Raw genomic sequence first — 23,042 nt, forward strand, 5'->3', positions numbered from 1 at the left:
GTTGATAAGTCAGTTGAAACATTGAGGTGGTTCAAAATGACCAAATGGATGGGGTAGAATGTTATTTAGTATGGAGAACGAAGAGTCAGCAACCAAGCTTCTCCATGAGTTTGCTCCGTGGCATGGAAACGCTTATTCGGCAATAAAATAATTGGAAAAACTTATGACTGTATGTACATGTATAGTACCACCCATTAATTATCATAGTATCTGGTAGTCACAACGTTCGTTTGTGTCAGCTTAAACAATCAAGCATTCGTAACTGACAGTTTTTTAAGCAACTACATTTGAAGTTTAATACTGCTTTCTAAAAATATAAAGAGCATGTTTTGCTGAAAAGTGTTATATATATGTATGTTTTCGAGTTTCACAATTCTCTAAACAATGTTTATCGATGAAAATGTTCAAAAACATCACATCATCACTATATGTTTATTAATTTATTTCGTCAAGCTTAAGTAGACTGCTTACAATGATCTATAGAATCAATATGAGAATAAAATCATTTTATTATGAAATTGTATTGATTTTTCAAAGTAAGCTGCACTTTTTGACTTCAAGGACAACTTTTTTTCTTTTATTCATGTATTATTTTAATTACTCAAAGGGGACGGACCTGGTGTAGTGGTTAGAACACACGCCTCTCACGCCGAGGACCTGGGATCGAATCCCATCTCCGAGATAGTCACTAAAAAAATTTCAGTGACGACTTCCTTCGGAAGGGAAGTAAAGCCGTTGGTCCCGAGATGAACTAGCCCAGGGCTAAAAATCTCGTTAATAAAGATAGAAAAAAAAAAAAAAAAAAATTACTCAATGAATTTGCCGCATATTTTGCACATTTGTTACGTACAACTTAGATATTTTCAAAAATTATCTAAATCTATTTATAATTCTTACAAATCCCCAAAGTTGAAGAGTGTTGAATTAATGTCTATTTGTTTTATTAGAATCATTCTTTATATCTAGGCCATTTCTTAACCTAACGTAACCTGAATATATAACACATTTATTATAATAGTGACAATAGAATTGCAATCTTTTTTGTCTAAAAATATTCATAATTTTATTTGACATTTGTTTCAATCTTTCAACATTTGATATTCTATGTAACACATTGGTACTATACCAAGGAGCTACAGAATAATTTTCAAAATTTTATTTTGAATCCTCTGCAGAGCTTTCTTCCTGGTAGTACAAAAGCTAATCCATAATGGTACAGAATACAATATGGATGGCCTGAAGTTTTGTTTGAAGATCAAAAGCTTGTTCTTAAGACAAAGTTTCAATTTTCTGCTAATAAGTGGATAAAGGCATTTTATTTATTTGTTAAATTTGATCCTCAATGTGATATTTGAAAGTTGAATTATTATCTAGCATGAGCTCTAGATACTCAACTTCTTCTGACCAATTTATTGGAACCCCTCTCATCGTGACAACATGTCTACTTGAAGGTTTCAAATAAAGAGCTTTTGGTTTATGTGGGAATATTATTAGTTGATAGAGTGTCCATCCCGGGACATCCCGGGACAAAAAATCCCGGGATTTGGCAAATTTCGGGATTTCCCGTTTCCCGGGATTTTATTTCTGATATCCCGGGAATCCCGGGATTCCCGAAATGTACGTAGAATTTGATGAAAACCACTAAATTTCAATTGTTAATGACATTTTTCCTTACTATAAACCTTATTTAATAAAGTAGAAAAGCATAACGGAAAAGAAAATAAACGAGTAATTATTTTCATGAAAATATCTATTTACCAAGTAAGAAACACATAGTTTTATTTGTCTAGTTGCAATGTTTTAATGCTTTTCTTTTCAACATTAGCCATTTTTATAAGCCTATGCTGAGATAACATATTTGAAAGTACGATTTGTGGTAGTTTACAAATCGCAAGTCGGTACCATCTGTAAAAAGTAGGCACTTATAAAATTGACTGAGAAGTTTTCAATCTCGTTTTCCATACAAATATTCATAAAAATCCAGGAGATTGGAACATGTTTCGATTTCAATGAAACTTTCATAATTTGCTTTTTACTCCGTGCAGTGGGACTTACATGCGTTTACTTTTCATTATGGGGCAATTCGACATGGTGTTCTTTCCTTATTTTACTGAACAAAAAGTGATTTCTAGTTAGTGCAGCTGAAAGATCATTAGAAGATATAATGAAAACTGATATCAGCTCAATTTTTACCAAAATGCAGATGGCTCTGACTTGCGATTCAGGGCAATGAACTTCAGTCAATAATTTTCAGTAATTATCTCTTAGCATAATCTACAATAACTTCAATGATCTTTGATCGTTTCTTTTGTTCTAAAGTTTTTATGGCTTTTCAAATGTTTGAAGCCAATTGCTTTAATATTATGACTAAAGTTTTTATCATACTTGCGTTCATAAATGTTATAGAGAATTTGAAAAAATCCATAGCAAACCCGTAATTAGTCAAGCTAAGTTTTGATTTTTGTTAGGTTTCTTCATCAGAATATCTGAAATGTAATATGCTATAATTAAAATATTAAAATTTACATTATCTGTTTGTTTCATTGAAAAAACATTGTATTGTTAAATTTGAACTTCCATTTCAACCGAAATGCCAGTTTTATTAAAAAATTTATTAATCCCGGGATCCCGGGATTTCCCGGGAAAAGCATAGAATTTTGTCCCGAATCCCGGGACGAGAAAAATGGTCGGGAAATGGACACTCTATTAGTTGAGTTTTGGAAGAATTAGGAGAAATCTTTTATTTTTGCAAGTATGCAGAAAATTTGCAATCGACTACAGATGATACGCAGGATTCGTCCTTTGGCGGAGAGGCCTGTGTCATCCGCAAACAAAGATTTTTGACATCCCTGAGATAACTCAGGAAAGTCAGATGTGACAATTTTGTATAATATTGGTCCCAAAATGCTGCCTTGAGGAACACCAGCTCTTACAGGAAGTCTTTCAAATCATGCCAAACATTGTCGAATGCTTTTTCTATGTCTAGAAGAGCAAGACCAGTAAAATAGCCTTCAGATTTGTTGGAACGGATCAAATTTGTTACACGTAAAAGTTGATGAGTGGTCGAATGTCCATGGCGGAATCCGAACTGTTCTTTGGCAAAAATTTAATTTTCGTTGATGTGGACCATCATTCTGTTCAAAATGACCTTTTCAAAAAGTTTACTGATGGAGGAAAGCAAACTGATTGGACGATAGCTAGAAGCTTCTGCAGGATTTTTGTCTGGTTTTAAAATTGGAACAACCTTAGCATTTTTCCATTTGTCAGGAAAATATGCTAATTGAAAACATTTGTTAAATATATCAACTAAAAATGAAAAGCTACTTTCTGGAAGTTTCTTGATGAGGATGTAGTAAATTCCATCATCGCCAGGAGCTTTCCTATTATTGAAATTTTTAATAATAGTTCTCACTTCTTCCAAATCAGTCTCCCAGGCATTTTCGAAAACGTTCTCTTGATTGAGAATATTTTCGAACTCCTGAGTAACTTCATTTTCAATTGGACTAGTAAGTCCTAAATTAAAATTGTGCGCACTTTCAAACTGCATAGCAAGTTTTTGAGCTTTTCGCAATTAGTTAGTAATAATTTGTTTTCCTCTTTCAATGCCGGTATTGGCTTCTGAGGTTTTTTTTAAGATTTTAGATAATTTACAAAAGGGCTTAGAGCCAGGGTCCAATTGAGAAATTTTATTTTCAAAATTTTTGTTTCCTAATTGAGCAAAACGTTTCTTGATTTCTTTCTGCAAATCCTGCCATATAATTTTCATAGCAGGATCGCGAGTGCGTTGAAATTGCCTTCTCCTTACGTTTTTGAGACGGATCAAGAGTTTAAGATCATCGTCTATAATCACGGATTCAAATTTTACTTCACATTTTGGAATAGCAATGCTCCGGGCTTCAACAATGGAATTTGTTAAAGTTTCAAGAGCATTGTCAATATCAAGTTTAGTTTCTAAAGAAATGTTAACATCAAGATTGGAGTCAACATACGTTTTATATATATTCCAGTCGGCTCGTAAATAATTGAAAGTGGAGCTGATAGGATTGAGAATCGCTTCTTGGGATATTTGAAATGTAACAGGGACATGATCAGAATCAAAATCAGCATGAGTAATCAGTTGGCTACAAAGATGACTAGAGTCGGTTAAGACCAAATCAATCGTAGATGGATTTCTAGAAGAAGAAAAACATGTGGGGCTATCAGGGTATTGAATTGAGAAATATCCTGAAGAGCACTCATCAAATAAAATTCTGCCGTTGGAATTACTTTGAGAATTATTCCATGACCGATGTTTGGCATTAAAGTCACCAATGACAAAACATGTTGACTTATTGCGAGTCAATTTTCGCAAGTCAGTTTGGAGCAAATTAACTTGCTGTCCAGAGCATTGGAAAGGCAAATAGGCAGCTATGAAAGTATATTTACCAAACTGTGTTTCAATAGAAACACCTAAAGTTTCAAAAACTTTAGTTTCAAATGATGAAAACAGTTGATGTTTTATACGCCTATGAATGATGATTGCAACTCCCCCACATGCCCCATCAAGTCGATCATTACGATAAACAAAAAAGTTAGGATCTCTTTTGAGTTTAGATCCAGGTTTTAAATACGTTTCGGTAATAACTGCTATATGCACGTTATTAACCGAAAGAAAATTAAACAGCTCATCCTCTTTACCATTCAGGAAACGAGCATTCCAATTTAAAATATTTAAATTATTATTTGGATTCATTAGAAAAACGTAATCCAATAACAATTTGATTTGTAAATTTTACACCTACTTGGACTGCTTCAGTCATAGTGGTGGCTTTGAACATTGCATCAAGCATAAGATTCAATTGTTCAGTTAGAAAATTAAAATCAGAGGCAGACATTTCATGTGATTTCCCATTAGAATTTCCGGTAGATGAAGAAGCGGAGTTACCTGTGGCGGTAGGGTTTTTTCCATTTGATTTGAAACAAGTAGAATGGGTACCCATGGATCGAACAGGGGAGGAGTTCAAATTTCCTGCTACGATATCGGCAAAGGATTTACCGTGGGTAGATACATTCGAAATTGAAAGATTAGAACGGCTACCCGACGGATTAAAATTAGTTTGTGAATGAGCATGATTATGATCTTCCTGGTGGGTATGATTCATGATCAAGCGATCGTTAACTAAAAAATGAGCATTGTTCGATACTCTACCAGGCAAATTCCGGAAACGTCCATTATCGTAACGGATATTATCCTTCATATGCCTGGCACGAGCCTCAACGACTCTCTTGCGTGAAGGGCATTCCCAAAAGTTAGCTTTATGAGGGCCCTTGCAATTGATGCATTCAAACTTTCTGGTATCTTCTTTCACAGGACAGACGTCCTTAGCGTGAGAAGAACCTCCGCAAATCATGCATTTAGCATCCATGCGACATTTTTTTGTACCATGACCCCACTTTTGGCACCGACGGCACTGAGTGGGATTCTGGTAATTTCCTCCAGGTTTCTGGAAATGTTCCCACGTCACACGGACATCGAACATAAGTTTAGCTTTTTCTAAAGCTTTAATATTATTTAGTTCTTTTTTGTTAAAGTGAACTAAATAATATTCTTGGGAAAGCCCTTTCCGAACAATGCCGAATTGGGTTCTCTTTTTCATAATGATTACTTGGACTGGGAAAAATCCAAGTGAATCATTTATTCCATTTTTGATCTCTTGAGGTGATTTATAGTCACTTGAGAGACCTTTCAAGAGAACTTTGAACAAACGTTCAGTTTTGTCGTCATAAGTAAAAAAATTGTGCTTCTTCTCTTCAAGATGTCTGAGTTCTCTTCTAAGAAGTTCTCGATCTTTAATAGTTTCCGGCAAAACGCGACAGTCTCCTTTCTTTGCGATTTGGAAGGAAACCTTGATTCCCCTAATAGAGTTCAAGATCTCCTGCCTAAATCTCCCAAATTCGGAACAACTGACCACGATAGGCGGCACTCTTTGCTTCCTCACTTGAATCAAAGAGCCTGGGCTAGAGACTGCTTCGATTTGGTGTTCGGAAAATTTGTCTAGAGCATCGAACTGATTGCTCATTTCGATACAATTATTCATTTCACCCTTGGAAGAAAGTTTGCATTCCTGGGAAACGTCCTTTCTTCCATTCTTGCCACGTGTAGTGACAGTTTTAAAACCCACTTTTTTGGAAGGTAGTAGTGAATTCAGAGATTCACCCTTCCTTTAGTTAGTTGTTGATACCATGTTTAGTTAATAAACGAGAGAAGACGTGACCTTCGAGAGGTTTTTTCCCTAGACGGTGTCCAAGAAGGATTACCACCGCTAGCTTTCGCCAAACGGGTCCAAAAAAATCGAAGGCACGGGTCCAAACAAGGATCGTAAAGGGATCAATAGTAGAAAAAATAGTACTGAAAAGTACTATTTAAGTAGCACTGAAAAGTACCGTTTTTAGTTTTAGCACTGAAAAGTACTGTTTGTGTAGCACTGAAAAGTACTGTTTTATTGCTTTAGGTAGTTTTTAAGAAAACTTCCAAGAGCAGAGAGAATTCGTGTACGCACAGCACGAAGGTACGATGCGCACTGCAATGTTATAAGTTCGTCATTGTAAAGTGCTCGTTTTGGTAAGAAAAAAATCAGGTAAAAATTTGAAGTCCGTACGTGGACAAACTATGATTTATATTATTTCGGTGTCTTCAGCGCATTTGGTTCTTATCACTCAATGAACAAATGCGCTAAAGACACCGAAATGATACGACGCATAGTTTGTCTGCTACATCACTTTGTGTCTTGGTGTATTTTTTATGTCAAAATTCAACCTATCTGTAACTTTTAAATCAATAGTTTTTACACAACTTTTTCAATAGTTTTCGAAAATTGAGGTAATTTGTAGTTCATCACAGAAAAAATGAAAAGAATCGGTTGAGAAACGGCGGAGATATAGCACTCCGAAGATGACTATTTTGTATGAGAAAACGGTTTCGGAGCATTTTATATGTCCGATACTGTAGAAATGATTGATTGATCTCCATTTACTCATGCAAAATCATATGCCTAAACTCCAAGATATTCTTGGCGGACCTCAGTTTGCACATATTTTGTAACCTGATTGGGAACAAAAAAAAAACAATAATTTGCTTAGGATACTAAAAAGCAATATTTTTGGAAATAATTAATTTCTAACAAGTAGACTCCAAAACGCAGAGGATCGCAGCAAGCCGTGCGCGCGGGCGGCTGCGTTTTGAATTTTCTGTCACGTTTATCTCGGTTCCGCGTTTTCGGATAGTGAAAAATAGATTCGGCTGATGGTGCTATGCCACCTGAATTTTTTTTCGTGCTCTCGTTGTTCGCAAATACGCCAATATTAGCAGATGCAACGTTATCTGGATTGTAGTGCTTTATGCAACGCTAAATAGCTGCAATAGAACTGGCTGATTGAGCTGTAATCGAAGTGTATTTTTGACGTAGAAGTACGTCTCTCTTCTCTATACAGGAGTGAAATTGGAATTTCAAAACCAAGAGCGTTACGTTGGCATGAAATATTTTAAACGTTTATAACTTTTCGCTGGCTTAACGAAATTTCTTTATTAGCATCTCAATCGAAAGCCAAGACATCAAAGCTTCATGTCGTTTACTTACTGAATCCCACATACCTGTCCAAATAGTTTAATAACTGTTTTAAAAGAGAACGTTGATTTCAAGCAAATCTATAAATAGGGGTGACTAGAGAAAATTTGACGTCATTTGCTTTTCACTCTCCGATTGGCTCGCATCTCAGCAGGCGACAGATCGGCTTGTTCTGACCGGGCGTGCTTCTCAGGCACAGACATCGATAGTGAAGGACGCCCCCGTTTGTCTTGCTTCGCTCAAATCAAACTGTCGAGCGAGCGAGAGAAGATGCCGTCCGAAGCTAAAGCCATCACCGCTGCCGCCGCCTAGAAGAAGAAGAGAAGCAGTCCACAGGAGAAATTGCGGTCGAACTGTGAACACGGTCGGGCGAGTCTTTCTCGCTTTGTGGTTCACCGCTTGTTTGCTTTCACCCAGCCATCGTCATCGCCGCCGCAAATTTCATCGGCCGAGGAGCTGTTGACCCGCGCTTCAAAATTTCGACTCGTGATGAAATCATCATTGGTGGTCAAGAAGCAATCCCGTTAGGAGCAAATACCAGAAGCCCCCTGAGTTTTGCTGGTCCGAGCAGTGTTATTTATCCGTAACAACATCGAAGCTAACAAAGCCATCGGTTCTTTTCAGAGCCATCAAATTTGTGGAAAAGAGTTAAAAGAGAAATATTTCCGACTTTATTTATAACTTCTAGTATTCCTAAATCAATTTCACGGCCTCATACAAAATTTCATTTGTCGTGAATCATAAATCAACCATTTGGGATTGTACTCGCGGACGCTGCTGCAGTGCCGTCGGGTGAGTGCTCAACATTTCAAAACGATTGCAAAATAGAGTGGCTTTTCCAACAGCGCCTTTTATGTTCCATATTTTATGGGAACACTTTGATTAGGAAAATTATCCCATGTGACAAAATTGCGACATATTTAGAATGCTTTTGAAAAGACATTCTCATTGAACAATTGTAATAATTTTGGCACCCATGGATCAGGAATTTTCATAATAAAGAAAACTATTAATTATCAATAGCTCGTATTGAATATTTAGGGAATGCCAATAATTCCAACAATTCATGTTCGACCAATTTCTCACGTATTAGTATTCTCCGCAATTTTCAAGTAATTCCAAGCAAAACACATTATTGGCACATACCCATTTCCCAGATTGGTCGATCAGAAAGCGAAGAGCACAAAAGGGAGGGGCATCATCTGCTATTCCAATGTTATAAAACATGCTGCCTTCGTTGGATTCAGTTTCATTCCATTTCCGCTTTCGAGCTGGTAAGAGCTCCTCCGAACTTGCTTAGCGAGAAGTACCTCGCTGCTAGGAGCCTGCTGAGCTGTTAATCCAGAATCTGGTTTGTGAAATCGCTCAAGATTTCAAGATTGAGCTACGTTTCCAGATTTCAACTAAATCCCTGTGTACGCTACTCTGTTGCTGTTGTGTACCCAATATTAAGCTTGTTTGTCGAATAAACAGAGAACTTATTCACATCTTCTTATTCTTCTTCTTCTTGGCATTAACGTCCTCACTGGGACAGAGCCTGCTTCTCAGCTTAGTGTTCTTATGACACTTCCACAGTTATTAATTGAGAGCTTTCTTTGCCAAAGTTTCCATTTTTGCATTCGTATATCGTGTGGCAGGTACGATTATACTCTATGCCCAGGGAAGTCAAGAAAATTTCCATTACGAAAAGATCCTGGACCGACCGGGAATCGAACCCAGACACCTTCAGCATGGCTTTGCTTTGTAGCCGCGGACTCTAACCACTCGGCTAAGGAAGGCCCCAACTTATTCGCATGCATTTGCAACTTTTTCGATTTTCCATACAAAATGACCAACTTTGGTAAGTTAGATCTCAGTTATTTATGGAAATATTTTCGAATGAAACATTCACAGAACATCAGATGTAACTCGAATTTTAACATATATTTTTGAAAATTTTTCCAATCACAAGTTTATAAGTAATAACGGTTTGACTAAACTGTAATTTTCGACGAAAAATTCAAAACTTTTTATCTTAAAATCTGATAGCCTTACACAAAAACTGTCTTCAGCAAACTTATTCATCTCGTCAAAATCTACAACTTTTCTGAAGATACCATGAAGCTGTTTAGTTATGTCAATCATAAAAAATCGTCAAAAAATCACTTAAGTCAAACCGTTACTGCTTTTCAACGTGTGATTGGAAAAATCACTCAAAAACATATGTTAAAATTTAAGTTATGTCTGATATTCTGTCTAATTTCATTCAAATCTGTCCATAAATAACTGAGATATAGTTTATCAAAGTTGGTCATTTTGCATGAAAAATCAAAAGAGTTTCAGTTTTTATTTCTCAGCGAAGAATCACACCATCAACGAAAATAGCGCGAAAGCAATAACCAATCGCGTGCGAGTAGCGAACGGAGTGACGAAACAACCAAGCGAGAACCCCACCACTCGCCATCGGTGAACGGAGCTCGAGCAAATAAAACCACTGGTTGTTCTGCTCCCAGCTCATTCACAAATCGATCGGCATAACGAACGGATCAAGCAGCGGAGCAGCAAAGAAGAGTGCGTGAAAGCCACAGCAGTGTGCGAGTAGCGAACGGAACCAGAGAGCGAAAGCAACAACTGAAAATCATTCAGTGGACGGATTAGTAGTCAGCGCCAACCGGCGACCTGTTGGAAAGTAACGCCAGCAAAATATACACCATCTGCCTCTCCTTACCATTCATATTCTTGTACTTGATGAATTCAATGAAATGGTTAGGTTTGGCGATGGAGCAAAGAGTTATTAAGGATGATTTTACTTAACAAAGAGTTGTTGGTAAATATTCCAATCAATAAGAGTTGTTTTGAAAAAGTTCACTTTTATCAGAAATTTCTGCTTTACCAAAGAGTTATTAATGAAATTCCTGCAGCAAAGGGTCGAGTTTCTCCCCACGTATATTTCCAGCCAGGACCAGTCATGGAGGACAATCCATCCCGAGCATCACGGCCCCCGCTTCCAAAATTCTCGAGTACGGAAATTGGAAAATTAATACATAATGCTCATCTTGTACATCCCTTGCCAAGACATCAATTTCATATAGCCTATTTTTCAGATTAACGCAATAGACTAACATGTAGAAAAATTTCAGATCAATAGTTGCTTATTACAATTGGTCAGGAAACAGTTTATTGAACAGTATTTAAAATCTGTCGCAATTTTAATACATTTTCCAATTTAATACTCGAGAATTTAGGAAGTGTTCCCCCATTATATGATAAATCAACGATGCTGTTAGAAATACCATACAATGCTGAGTAGCATGATGTTATTACGGTCCGACGGCGCTGCAGTGGTAAATTCTCAAATTCATGTAATTATGTGGGGTAAATTATGTGAACCAAATTGTAGTATACCGCGATATTTAGATCATTATAGATAAATCAGTGAATATCATCCAATAAACTAGCAGCGAGGTACTTCTCGCTGAGCAAGTTCAGAGGAGCTCTTACCAGCTCGAAAGCGGAATTAGAATGAAACTGAATCCGACGAAGGAAGCATGTTTTATAACCTCAGAATAGCAGATGATGCTCCTCCCTTTTGTGCTCTTCGCTGATCAACCAATCTGGGAAATGGGTATGTGCCAATAATGTGTTGGGCTTAGAATTACTTGAAAATTGCGGAGAATGCTAATGCGTGAGAAATTGGTCGAACATGAATTGCTGGAAGGGTTGACATTAACTAAATATTCAATACGAGATAATGATAATCAATAGTTTTCTTTATTATGACGGTAAATTTCTGATCCATGGGTGCCAGAATTATTATAATTGTTCAATGAGAATGTCTTTTCAAAAGCATTCTTAATATGTCGCAATTTTGTTACATGTGATAATTTTGCTAATCAAAGTGTTCCCACAAAATATGGAACATCAAAGACGCTGTTGGAAATGCCACTCTATTTTACAATTGTTGTGAAATGTTGAGCACTCACCCCGACGGCACTGCAGCAGCGCCCGCGAATACAGTCACAAATTGTTGAGTCATAAATTATTTATGACAAATGAAATTTTGTATGAAGCTGTGAAATTGATTTAGGAATATAAGCAGTCATGTATAAAGTCGGATATATTTCTCTTTTAACTCTTTTCCACTAATTTGATGGCCTTGAAAAGGGCCGATGGCTTTGTTAGCTTTGATGCTCTTACAGATAAATAACACTGCGGGATGTTATCAGTTGATTGCCATGGTCAAACGGGGAATCCTCAACTCAAATGTATAAATTTGAGCAAGTTATTTGCTTAAACGACGAACCGAAAGTTTCGTGACGTGGATGGCGCACAACAGTAACAGGTAGTGGATCACCGGGCTTAAGTCAAAATCTGATGATGGCGGCGATGACGATGGCTGGGTGAACGCAAACAAGCGGTGAACCACAAAGCGAGAATGACTTGCCCGACCATGTTCACAGTTCGACCGCAAAATCTCCTGTGGACTGCTTCCTCTTCTTCTTCTTGGCGGCGGCAGCGGTGATGACTTTGGCTTCGGACGGCATCTTCTCTCGCTCGCTCGACAGTTTGATTTGAGCGAAGCAAGACAAACGGGGAGGTCCCTCGCTATCGATGTCTGTGCCTGAGAAGCACGCCCGGTCAGAGCAAGACGATCTGTTGCCTGCTGAGATGCGATCGAAGCGGAGAATTGAAAGCAACAAAAGTCTGGATGACTATGACAAAAGTCTGGATCAGCAATTGGTATATGTTGGTTTGTCGCGGGTTACTTCACTGCAAGGACTATTTTTGACAAACTCTACCAATTCTTCCCAGTTCCATCACGCAGCAATTCCAAGGGTTGACTTGAGGAATGAGCTGCAGCGCTTAGGCAATCATCGATTAGTGACGCTTTGAGACGTGAAATACTGGATCATAGTGGCCCAACCTGCATATTGATGAGTATCAATGTACAGAGCCTAAATGCTGATGCAATGGATATTGCTACAGACCAAAGCACTGGACCGTTTCAATCGATTATCACGATCGAAGCACCCGAGCCATCAAACATCTAATCTACTGGAGGAGTTTGGCGAACTACAGCTGGAGCCAGAAACCGATCACCCAACCAAGCAACACAACGAAGCCACGACCAAACAAACAAATTCAATCATCTGGCATTATTCCTGGAACACCATACACTGGTTCTCGAAACCACAGAACGACAAATGGTTCTTTTCAGGACTACCAAAATGAGTCCAAAAAGAGTTATCTTCTGAAAACTTCATCCGATCAACAACAACAACAACACAAAACTAGTACACTTACAAATTCATACACATGACAAATCAAATTATTAATCATCGTAGTTCTACGTCAACCCCGCGGTAATGTAATAGACATTACCCACCCCAATTTTTAAGCGAAGATTTTGAAGATGGCTTATGGCGTGTAGACATGATCCCGTCGGTGCTACTCCACCCGGATTGGTTTTGTTTCGTTTGGAATAAGAGTGATTCTGACAAATTAAGAAAAAAAATCATACGGTTGTGAGATTTGCATAATTTTTAATGCTTTTTTTTAATTAAATACTTTTAAAAATTGAATATATATTGAAAAACTTGTGTTAAGTGTGAAAACCGCATTCGATGATGATTATTGTGCTACGCAGAAATATTCAAACCATTCTCCATTTATTGTGTGACGAAAAGATGATGGGTACATTGCCATGCCGTTAAGTTCTATTGATATACGAAACCATTCAGAGGATGTCGATTCAAATTCCCAATAGAATCATTCAAGTTTTTTGAGGAAACGGTTTTTAACTCGGCGTTTAGACATATGAATGTATTTGGTGAGTTTGTTCCAATTAGACCACATATATTAATGCAATCTGGGCTCTTTCTGTATCATGGGGACGGGCCAATTTATTTTCTCATTTCAGATAGCGAGTAATGGCGCTCAAACCAATGCTTTTTAGCTAGGGCACTAGGTGGAAATACCTGTGTCCCATCCCTGGAAGACGAACGCGCATGGAGTGACATTAACTTTCTTAGCTGCGTCACTCCCAACGATGATGAAACCATTTCATTCACACTTACACCCAATTACAAAATATATACTTAACTACACCTACACTAAATTTCAATCCGGTCGCATCACTCGCTTCTAGTGAATCCTAGACCATCACCTTTCCATTCATCCAACTCCTTGACATCTATGAGGGCGTCGGTGAGTCGCTGGCCTCTCTTCAAGTAGGTGTCATATCATCATTTTCATTTCCTTTCCTCGTAACGGAGAAGATGGACGTGGCCGGCAATGGACATTGTCATGTCTTTTCATTTCTGACTTCCGATTGGATAGCTATTCCATCCAAAATAGTTCTCCATGAGCAATTGGAATAAGAGTGTTAAAGTAACTAACATGACAGTTTTCAGTATGCAATCTACGAAATACTCCGTTACCACGCAACGCAACGCAATGCAACAAGTAGACTCCAAAACGCAGAACCTCATGTTAAGAACTATGCTCCCTCGTATACAAACTGATTGAAGTTTCGAACTCCCGATCTACTTCGTAAATTGAGGTAACGGTGTATACTGATCATTCATAAGAATGTACCAAACTAAAGCTGCGTTGTCTCAAACACCTTAAAATCAACTTTCGTATTGTAGACAAGGGTGGAACTGGCGGCTCTTTACTGCTACCCCAACGTGTCGCTGGTTCTAAAAAGTAAACAACCATACAAAATTACGACCAAACAATGGTGAAGGCGTAATCAATTTTCAAGAAAACATCTATTTTGGGAATTAAGCCGAATTTGCTGATTAAATTGCCAACAATGCACTGCAGTAGCACGTAGCAAATGACTGCTTGCAAACAATATCTTTCAAGCGCATTGATTACCTGTAATTTTGCGAATAATATTTTTTACTTTTCCGCGTTAAGCCTTAAAACTGGTTCTGGACTTAGGTTGGCGGCTTTTCAATTTTACTCTTATTTGACAGCCGCCCTCCACCCTTGATTGTAGATGGTTGAGTGTACTCCCGGTTTTACCGCCGATATCGAGAAGATTCAACTGTTTCTCCCATCTTTGCAATCAAATCGTTGGACATTGGACGTTTCTTTCGATTCAAACACCGTTACTTATTTTTACAAAAATTCACATTATTTTATTTCACTTTTTCATAAAACGGAACGCTCGTCCGTATCACTGTCCAGGTTTTTTTTCCCAAACGTTTGATCTAACTCCGATCCATTCGTTGTATTTTGTTGTGTTTCTTTCACCTACTAACTAAACTTCAGTACAGTCTAATCATTCTCTTGGATTGATCGCTTTTCATTATTTTAATGTATTTTTTTATTGTTTATCGTATTTACTTAGTAAACTTGAGTTCCTTTTTTTTAGGCGGAAAGAAATCTTATCACTTTCTTCCTCGAGAAAAAAATGAATTAAACTTGGTAAAACTAATTATCATCTTGTGTGTTGAAATTCTCGTGAATCAAAAATTCAGATTTGTTCCTCTCTCTCTCACTTGGGAATGTTTTTGGGATGCGCGATGACATATGAAATGATTCGCTGATGAGTGTGGTGCGACGGGTGCGAAATGATTCAATGAATGCGATGATGCAAATGCGCGTGCGAAGTGATGAGAGGGCGATTCGCCCGATTCGGTCGGGTGTTTTCGGGAAGTTCACGAGGCTACTTTTACCTTCGTCGACTGTTGTCGTCTCATTGGGAGAACCGCTCGCGTTCGTAATCCGGTCATTTCCGGATCTTGAAGGTCAGTCGACGAAGCAAAGTCCCTGGTGTTGTCCCGCGGAAAACACCGCGAAGCGATCGGCGACGATGTGTGTGATGTGATGAGAGACAGAGTGCGCATGGATGTGGGTGATCTGATGATTGACTTGATGCTTGAAATGAGTGATGATCTGATCTGATGTGTAAGTGCTTCAATGATTGTGTGGGTTGTGGATGAGTGTGTTTGCGTGTGAGTGCGATGAGGTGATTATGGAGTGATGATTGATTTATGGTGCTCAGACTTTGACCGCTCGGCTTTCTCCGTGAGTGATGGATTCTCCGAGGACACGCATCGTGTTCGAGTAGGACGAATCGATCTGCGGGATTACCTTTTCGGCCGGGCGAATGTTCTTGATCAGGTCCGACAACGACAGGAAGCTCTGGCGTCCGTTGTCCACATCCCGGTCGGAGTGTGTCATCTCTTCGATTTCCCGAGTGATCTGCTTCAGTTTCTGCTCAACGGGGATGTCGTGTTCTTCGGGAACGGATTCCTCCTCTTCGTGTAGTTGTTGGTGTTCATCCTGGCCTTCAGAGTCGTCATCCTGCTGGGATCGTCCCTCGGATTCGTCTTCGTCCTCGATTTCATGCTCTTCGTCGTCATGTTCCTCTTCTTCTTCGTCCAACAAGGCTTCCTCTTCGCTGTGAGACTCCAGGCTGCTGTCGGCTTCCGGAGATGCCGGGATCGGGTTGACATTCAAGAGCGCAGCCAGAGGAGAAGTTTCTTCGAGACGAGGAGCCAAGGTGGTTGACGAGAAGGTCACAGGGATTGGAGTAGTGGGAATGCGTTCGACTGTCGTAAAGCTTACGGGTGAGCCTGATGAGGTGGTTGATGAGGTGGTGATGGGACGGCTGTAAGTATTCGAGAACCACCATTAGCTAATCTGCCAGTATAGTCCGTTTGCAGCTATCTATATTAAATAGGAAGAATTATCAACAACTAATACGAACAGATAAAGGAAGACAGCGGAAGGAGAAAAGCGACACCTACAAGCCGAGAGAATAACTACGGTTTGCTTTAGTTTTGCGTTGTTTAGCCTCTTGGCAGTCTCTAGTTTGCACAGTTCTCCACAGAGTTCATTTAGAGATTTGTTCGGTCAAGAGCTGCCGGGAGCTGGAAACGTTCGGGTCACAATCCAAACAGAAACGAATATCACAGTGGACCCAATCGTTCCCGGTCCCTTTCGCCCTCCGAAGCAATTCTATTCTATCGCGTTGCCCTTTTCTATGCATTTGGGGCTCTCTATTCGTTTGTTCGCTTTCTGTTTGTATAATTTCGAGTGTGTGTACATAATATGAACTAACTCCAAACCCACCAACCAAATGTTAGCGCGAACTGTATTAGACTGGCTGGTTGACTGACTGACTGACTGTTTGTGTGTTATAAGTGAGTGAGTATGTTTTAGGGTTAGTAGTGGTAGTAGTAGGAACCAGAGACGTGGTGATTATCCTTTCGGTGCCTGGTCTTTTGATGGGGTTATCCCACTTTGTACATGAACCGTGGAGAGTATAGATTATCATTAAGGGTTAACACCGGAGCCACTATATGGGAAACGGAGCCGCGAGGCGTGAGAAGCGCGAAGAAAAGGCGAAAGATGTAAGAACGCTGCCTGAAGAGTCGATTCATTCCATGACCGTTCGCATTGAAGATGGGGATGTGGGGCTTTGTATGAAGGCAGAGTATCATGTTTGTCGGAATGGAGAAAAAGGATTGAGGAACTTAAAGTTTGCGTGAATCGTTGCGACGCTATTGAATCGATTGATAATGGAATACTATTTTACTCAATGATAACGGATTTCGACATAAAAATAACAGAAAAGGTTGATATGTTTTCGTTTTGAAAAAGGTTGTTCAGATTATCCTAATAACGATATCTGATTAGCTATTATTAGTTATAATTGAATTTATCATAGTGGCTTTTCTCCTTTGGCGAGTTTGCCACCCAAAATTATAATTGAAGCATTAAATGCTGCACATTATTATAATACGTATCCAATCATTTTCATGCTTGGTATAATTTAACTGATCTACAGCAATAAATCAAAGTTATACAATTGCAACATTGACTTTTCACACAGCCTTTTTTCCATTGTAGTCATTTTTGCATTCTTGCATATTGTGTGGCAGACACAATAATACTTTTGGCCACGAAAAATGAGAAAATTTTTCGACCGAAAAGATCATGAACCATACCTGGAATCACCTCCAACAGTGACGCATGGCAAGACCCTGGAAGGGAGACACCGATACAAAATTTATGTACGTCATAGCGAGCCAAGATTCTGCTGTCACGAACTGTCACTGTGAGTCCAAATCTTAAAGAATGGACAAACATGATAAAAGCGCGTAATTGAGCAAAGCATATTTTTGCATCTCAACAAAGTTGACAACAATCGAATGAAAATGAATTCCTGCACACCTAAAAACAATGCCACGATAGCACCTTTAAATTTAATCGAATATAAAGTATTGAAACACGCACGTTTTTACTCTTTTCCAATCAAAATTAAAACTAAATGCACATGGCCTATGGCCCTTTTTTCAAGTTTGTCCAGAAAGACCGAAGGTACACAACAAAAAAACTAGCGATTTTTCCCAAGCGTTCCTTGATTATCGTTGGTGAGCGGGAGTTATCTTGCAATTTGGAAAAGTGATGTTCCATATTTCGTGTGTAGTATCTGTGCCTCCCTCCCAGGCAAGACCCATGTTCTCAAAATCAATTGTTAATATGTTGCATAGACAATTTCTCGAAATTTAAAATTGATCTGTTTTGTTTTCGATTTTTGGCAGCATCGTAAATGTGGAAAAGTCAGCAAAATTGGACTGCTTCAAATTCATCAACTATGGTTCACCAAGCAAATTCAAACAGCTCAACGAAATCATAACCGATTTAAGCTCAATAGGCTTGTTGTCTTAAGCCTTTGATTTGGCTGTAATTACAAAATTTTTAACATATAAATTAGTTTTTTGTAACAAAAAATTGATTTTGCAATATTTCATCAAAAGTTTGGTAAATTTACTAAACTTCGTCCGTTTAATGTGTAGTATTTTGAGAAAACGAGTCACTTACTATGAAACAGAATACTAGTTTCAGACGTACAATAGATTTTTCTTACCCCACTTTGCCCCAAGAGGTGAAAATTCCATTTTTGCAATTCCGTTGCATATCACCATACTTTTCATTAATAGTATGGACAACATAACGGCCTACTTTTCATAACGAGAGAAACTGTTCCGTAAAGCACTGTTATCAGCACTGATAACGATGCTTCATTGCTCTGAAGAACTCATCATATACTGAATTTCATTTGTATCGATTGGACGACAACTGAAGAATTGGCAGAAGTACGTTGGGCCGAAAGGGTTGTTAGACCGAATTAAACATCTGGATATTCAGGGTGAGAATACAAACCACTTGTTTCGTCCAGGGTTGACCAGGCCCTACGTTGTGTCTTAATTTGGTCCCGAAGGGGCAGACGAAATAACGAACAAACTGTACTTCTACTACTGACGATGATTTATTACCACCACCGAGAGGCAGTGCTCCTGCTCGGTGGGGAAACGATACTCTACAGTTACAGTCACAACTTACAACTAATATTACACAGAGAACGCTATCGCTTATATATGCGAGAGGTAGTACGGTTTGCGCTATTCGTGACAAAGATGTAATGCGCCGACAGCAAGCATCACGCAGCCCAACGCAACTGCATAAAAGCAATTGGGCTGCTTGCTGCTAGCTGGGGCGAAACAGAGAAATTGAATTGAACATACACCGCAGCGCTGCTGCTATATCTTACTGCGCCTTGTATGCAGTGAATGGGAGATGTCGTTGCGGTGAGACCGAACACCACTGTTTCAAAGAGTTAACACATTTTTCTGTGAGTTTCCTTTCTTTCAAACAAAGGCTGTTTTATTCTAGGTATATTTCACAGCGGATGTTATGGGCTTCAGTTTAATATAGATAACCTCAACCAAATTCCAAACAATTCATTCGGCCTTAAAGTTTAAGCTGATAGTGTCGTTATGCCGATAAAATGTATAACTATTTGAGGTGATCCAAAAGCTGTTAATACTAGTAATAATTGCATTGGGCTTCAAGGTAATAGGGATTACCTTTAGAGAGGTTCCACAGAAAATGACGACTTTTTTCCCCAATTTATTTTTTATATTTTTTGATTTGGATTGCAAATGCTTTCTTTATGCTCAAAAATGCCTTTTTGCATAATCGGTTCGCCATTTTGGCTCTAGCCTTACTTTTAAGAAGGGCCTAAGAAAAAAATCCATAATAATTTTCAAAAAAATATAACTTCCGCAATGTTTTAGGTTATTGTTGGGACTATCTGGAAAAAAATATACACTGTAAAAAATGATGTAATTTTTTATATTTCGAAAATAAAGCTTAAAAATCAATTTTCTCAAAAATCATATATATGATTTTTTTATATGTTTAAGTAAACAAAAAATGAAGTCTTTTGTACAGTGGGTCAAAATGGAGAAATCATGGACAAAAAAGTTATGATTTTTTAAAAAACGATGATTTTTTTAAAAAACGATGAAATGGTCATAATAATCTTTTTAAATGTTTTTCAACTCGATTTTATGAAAGTACGCAACATTTACAACAAAAAAGGTACACGGGAAAATCAGACTAACTTTTACCGTTTTAAAGGTACAGCGATTTTAATACAAAATTATGATATAATTTTCAATTTTCGGTCATTTTCGAATATTTTTAGAGGCTCATAAGCCTAGAAGTTTGTTCATTGTCTGAAAGAGCAGATAATTTTTGACTAAAATGTTTGAAAAAATATTTATTTGGTAATTTTTCATGGTATGAGGCGAAATAAAAATGTGCCCTGTACAAATGATTTATTTATTTTTTTTTAACAAAACACAACTTCAACATTCAACATTGTGATATTTTGATATGTAATTATCAAGAAAATATGGAACAAAATCTTAAAAGTTAATAAATAACAAAATAACGAATATAAAGCAATCAATACGTGAAATGCATTTATATCGATTTAAGATAATGAAATATTTCCATTTGAAAACAAAAGCTTCATGAGTAGAGGAGTAACGTGCCCAGTTGTCTCACATAAATATACCTGATGTTTTTTTAAAGTACAGCACGTTGGTATATTTTTGAGGTCTGACAGAAACGTACCTAATAGTTAATTCAAGTACCCTTGTTGGTATAAAAAAGAGTTGATGCAGCAAAGACACAAGCAAGTGAAAAACAATCAAGTGATAATCAAATGAAAAGTAAAAGATAGCTTAGAACAATGAAGTATAAAATGAACACCATCAACAAAGGTTGTGTAAATGTGTTTTCAATAAAGTGTTCAAAAAGTTACCGAAATCTCACGGAAAGTAATATTGCCAAATTAGTCGAACTAGGATTTGCAGCTGAAAATCAGCTTAATAAACAATTTAAAATTTGCAATTCGTGTCGTTTACAATTGGCCAAAAGAACAGCATTATCAAGCAGTGATGACTCATCAAGTAGTGAAGAGGAAGATGTTTGCATGAAAGAGGAAACAATAGAAGCATCAGCATCAGCAACTTCAATACAGTCAACGGATTCCAATATAAATATTCCTAGTCAGGAGCCATTGGAAGTAACGTCAGCAACTTCAATAGATTCAACAAACTCCAACTTGAATGTTTCTAGTAAGAAGACATTAGAAGCAACGTCAGCAACATCGCAATAAAACGCATGGCTACAAGGGCTAGTCTAGCTAAAGAACGTGAACATCCCATCAAAAATGCCAAGAAATTATTTGATTGGGCTCAAAAGCGAAAGGAGGAGCAACTAACAAAAATTTCCTTTTCTTATGCAACTACAACAGAATATGAACATATCAAGGAACAGCTTAATGGACAATATTCGAAAGCAATAACTATTCAGGGAACTCAAAAATACCATTCATTTATTCCAGTTTCCGTAGATAAAATAGAAGTTAGACAATTTTCAAACTTTAATGATAGTAAAAAAATTGTAAACATTATGAAAAAGTAAGAAATCTGTATCAAAATAGGACGCTCCATCATTGTTTAAGAACATGAAATAAAATGCTTTCAGAAAAAAAAATATTCTTTATTTTATCAACTCGAAAAACATCCGAAAGCAACCAATAGTTGTGAATTTTCAGTAAATTTAATTTTAAAATCGCTGTACCTCGGAAACGGTAGCAATTAGCAAAATTTTCTCATGTACCATATTTGTTGCAAATTTTGCGTACATTCATAAAATCGGGTCGAAAAACATTCAAAAACATTATTCAGACCATATTGAAAAATCAACTCTTTTTTTAAAAAAATCATAACTTTTTTGTCCATGATTTCTCTATCTTGACCCACTGTGCAGAAGACTCCATTTTTTGTCTACTTTAAAATATAAAAAAATGAACAAAATAAAAAAAAAACGATTTATGGGAAAATGAATTTTTAAGCTTTATTTTCGAAATAAAAAAAAAAAATTTTTACAGTGTATATTTTTTCCAGATAGTTCCAATAATAACCTAAAACTTTGCGGAAGACACCGAACCGATCAGACAAACAGTTTTTGAGTTTAGATTTTTTTGAAAATTGTTTAGGCTTTTTTTCTTAGGCCCTTCTCAAAAGTAACGCTTTGGTCAAAATGGCGAACCGATGATGCAAATAGGCATTTTTGGGTATAAAGAAAGCATATGCCAAATTTCAGCCAAATCAAAAAATACAAAAGTAAACCGACATTCGAATTCAAATGGAACTGCTCTTTATCAAACTACTAACAACCCATTCGGCCTAAAAACTCATTCGGCCTTACGACGCATCAGAACCATTTACAAATTTCAACCAAACGGCATTCGGCCTAACGGGATAAAACCTCACACGAGTAACTGACACTGAAGAAGACTGCAAGTGGTTGTCGAAATACGCGTATCTGTCAAAGATAAGCAATTAGGTTGGAATTAAATAGTACATGGTACTCCAATATACTTTTTTGTTTCTCTATAAGAACGATTTCTATGCATGCTAGCAGATCTAACGTAGATTCAGGGCCTCATACTCAAAAGATTTCTTCTATACCTAGTTGGATTCAAACTTTATAGAATATACAGTACAGTGCCCGTTCGATTTTGGCAACAAAGAAATACATATACAAAAAATGGATCATGGACCTTGCTTATCTCAATGTTTCAATGGACCTTTTTAAGGCTTACCGTGTTCAAAATAGGTAAATTCAATTCGTGGTGATACAATTTTTTAATAAAAAACCGTTAGATTTTGGCACGGTTCGATTTAAGTAACACGAAAATTTTTGACATGTTGCCAAAATTGAACGAGCACTGTATCGGACATATCAAATGCACCAAAGCCGTTTTGCCATATAATCTGGTCAATTTAGACAGCCGTATCTCCGACGTTTCTCTACCGATTATTTTCATTTTTGAGCATTTTTTAAAAAGTTCCGCATCAAATCATCTTGGGGCCTTCAGCGGATTTATTGTTTGAGTGATTGAGGAACAAATACGCTGATGTCACCAAGATATATTTACACGTTGTTTTCTTGTTTTTTCATTGTCAAAATTCAGCCTATCCGCAACTTATGAATTTTCAGTTCGTCACAGAAAAATGAAGAGAGCTGGCGGAGATATGACTATATAAAGTTGATTCAAAAAAGTTTGATCTT

General features: G+C 37.5%; 1 protein-coding gene across 7 annotated transcripts in view; it reads right to left on the minus strand.

Annotated features, from left to right (window-relative positions):
- Nucleotides 1-14,705: 14,705 nt before the first annotated feature.
- Nucleotides 14,706-23,042, minus strand: part of LOC5574224 (coiled-coil domain-containing glutamate-rich protein 1) — a 95,073-nt gene continuing 86,736 nt past the window's right edge. For 4 of the 7 annotated variants that reach the window (XR_002501402.1, XR_002501400.1, XR_002501403.1 and 1 more), the window contains exon 6: nucleotides 14,709-16,209. Coding sequence is in view for 3 of the 7 variants with exons in the window: in XM_001661224.3 (XP_001661274.3) it covers nucleotides 15,597-16,209 (613 nt within the window). In the remaining 4 variants the exon portion in view is untranslated. Of the gene's footprint in view, nucleotides 16,210-23,042 lie in introns of all 7 variants that reach the window. The other 3 variants (XM_001661224.3, XM_021850424.1, XM_021850425.1) reach the window with 1 other exon arrangement.

Source organism: Aedes aegypti, chromosome 3, assembly GCF_002204515.2.
Source record: "Aedes aegypti strain LVP_AGWG chromosome 3, AaegL5.0 Primary Assembly, whole genome shotgun sequence".
Classification (NCBI taxonomy): domain Eukaryota; kingdom Metazoa; phylum Arthropoda; class Insecta; order Diptera; family Culicidae; genus Aedes; species Aedes aegypti.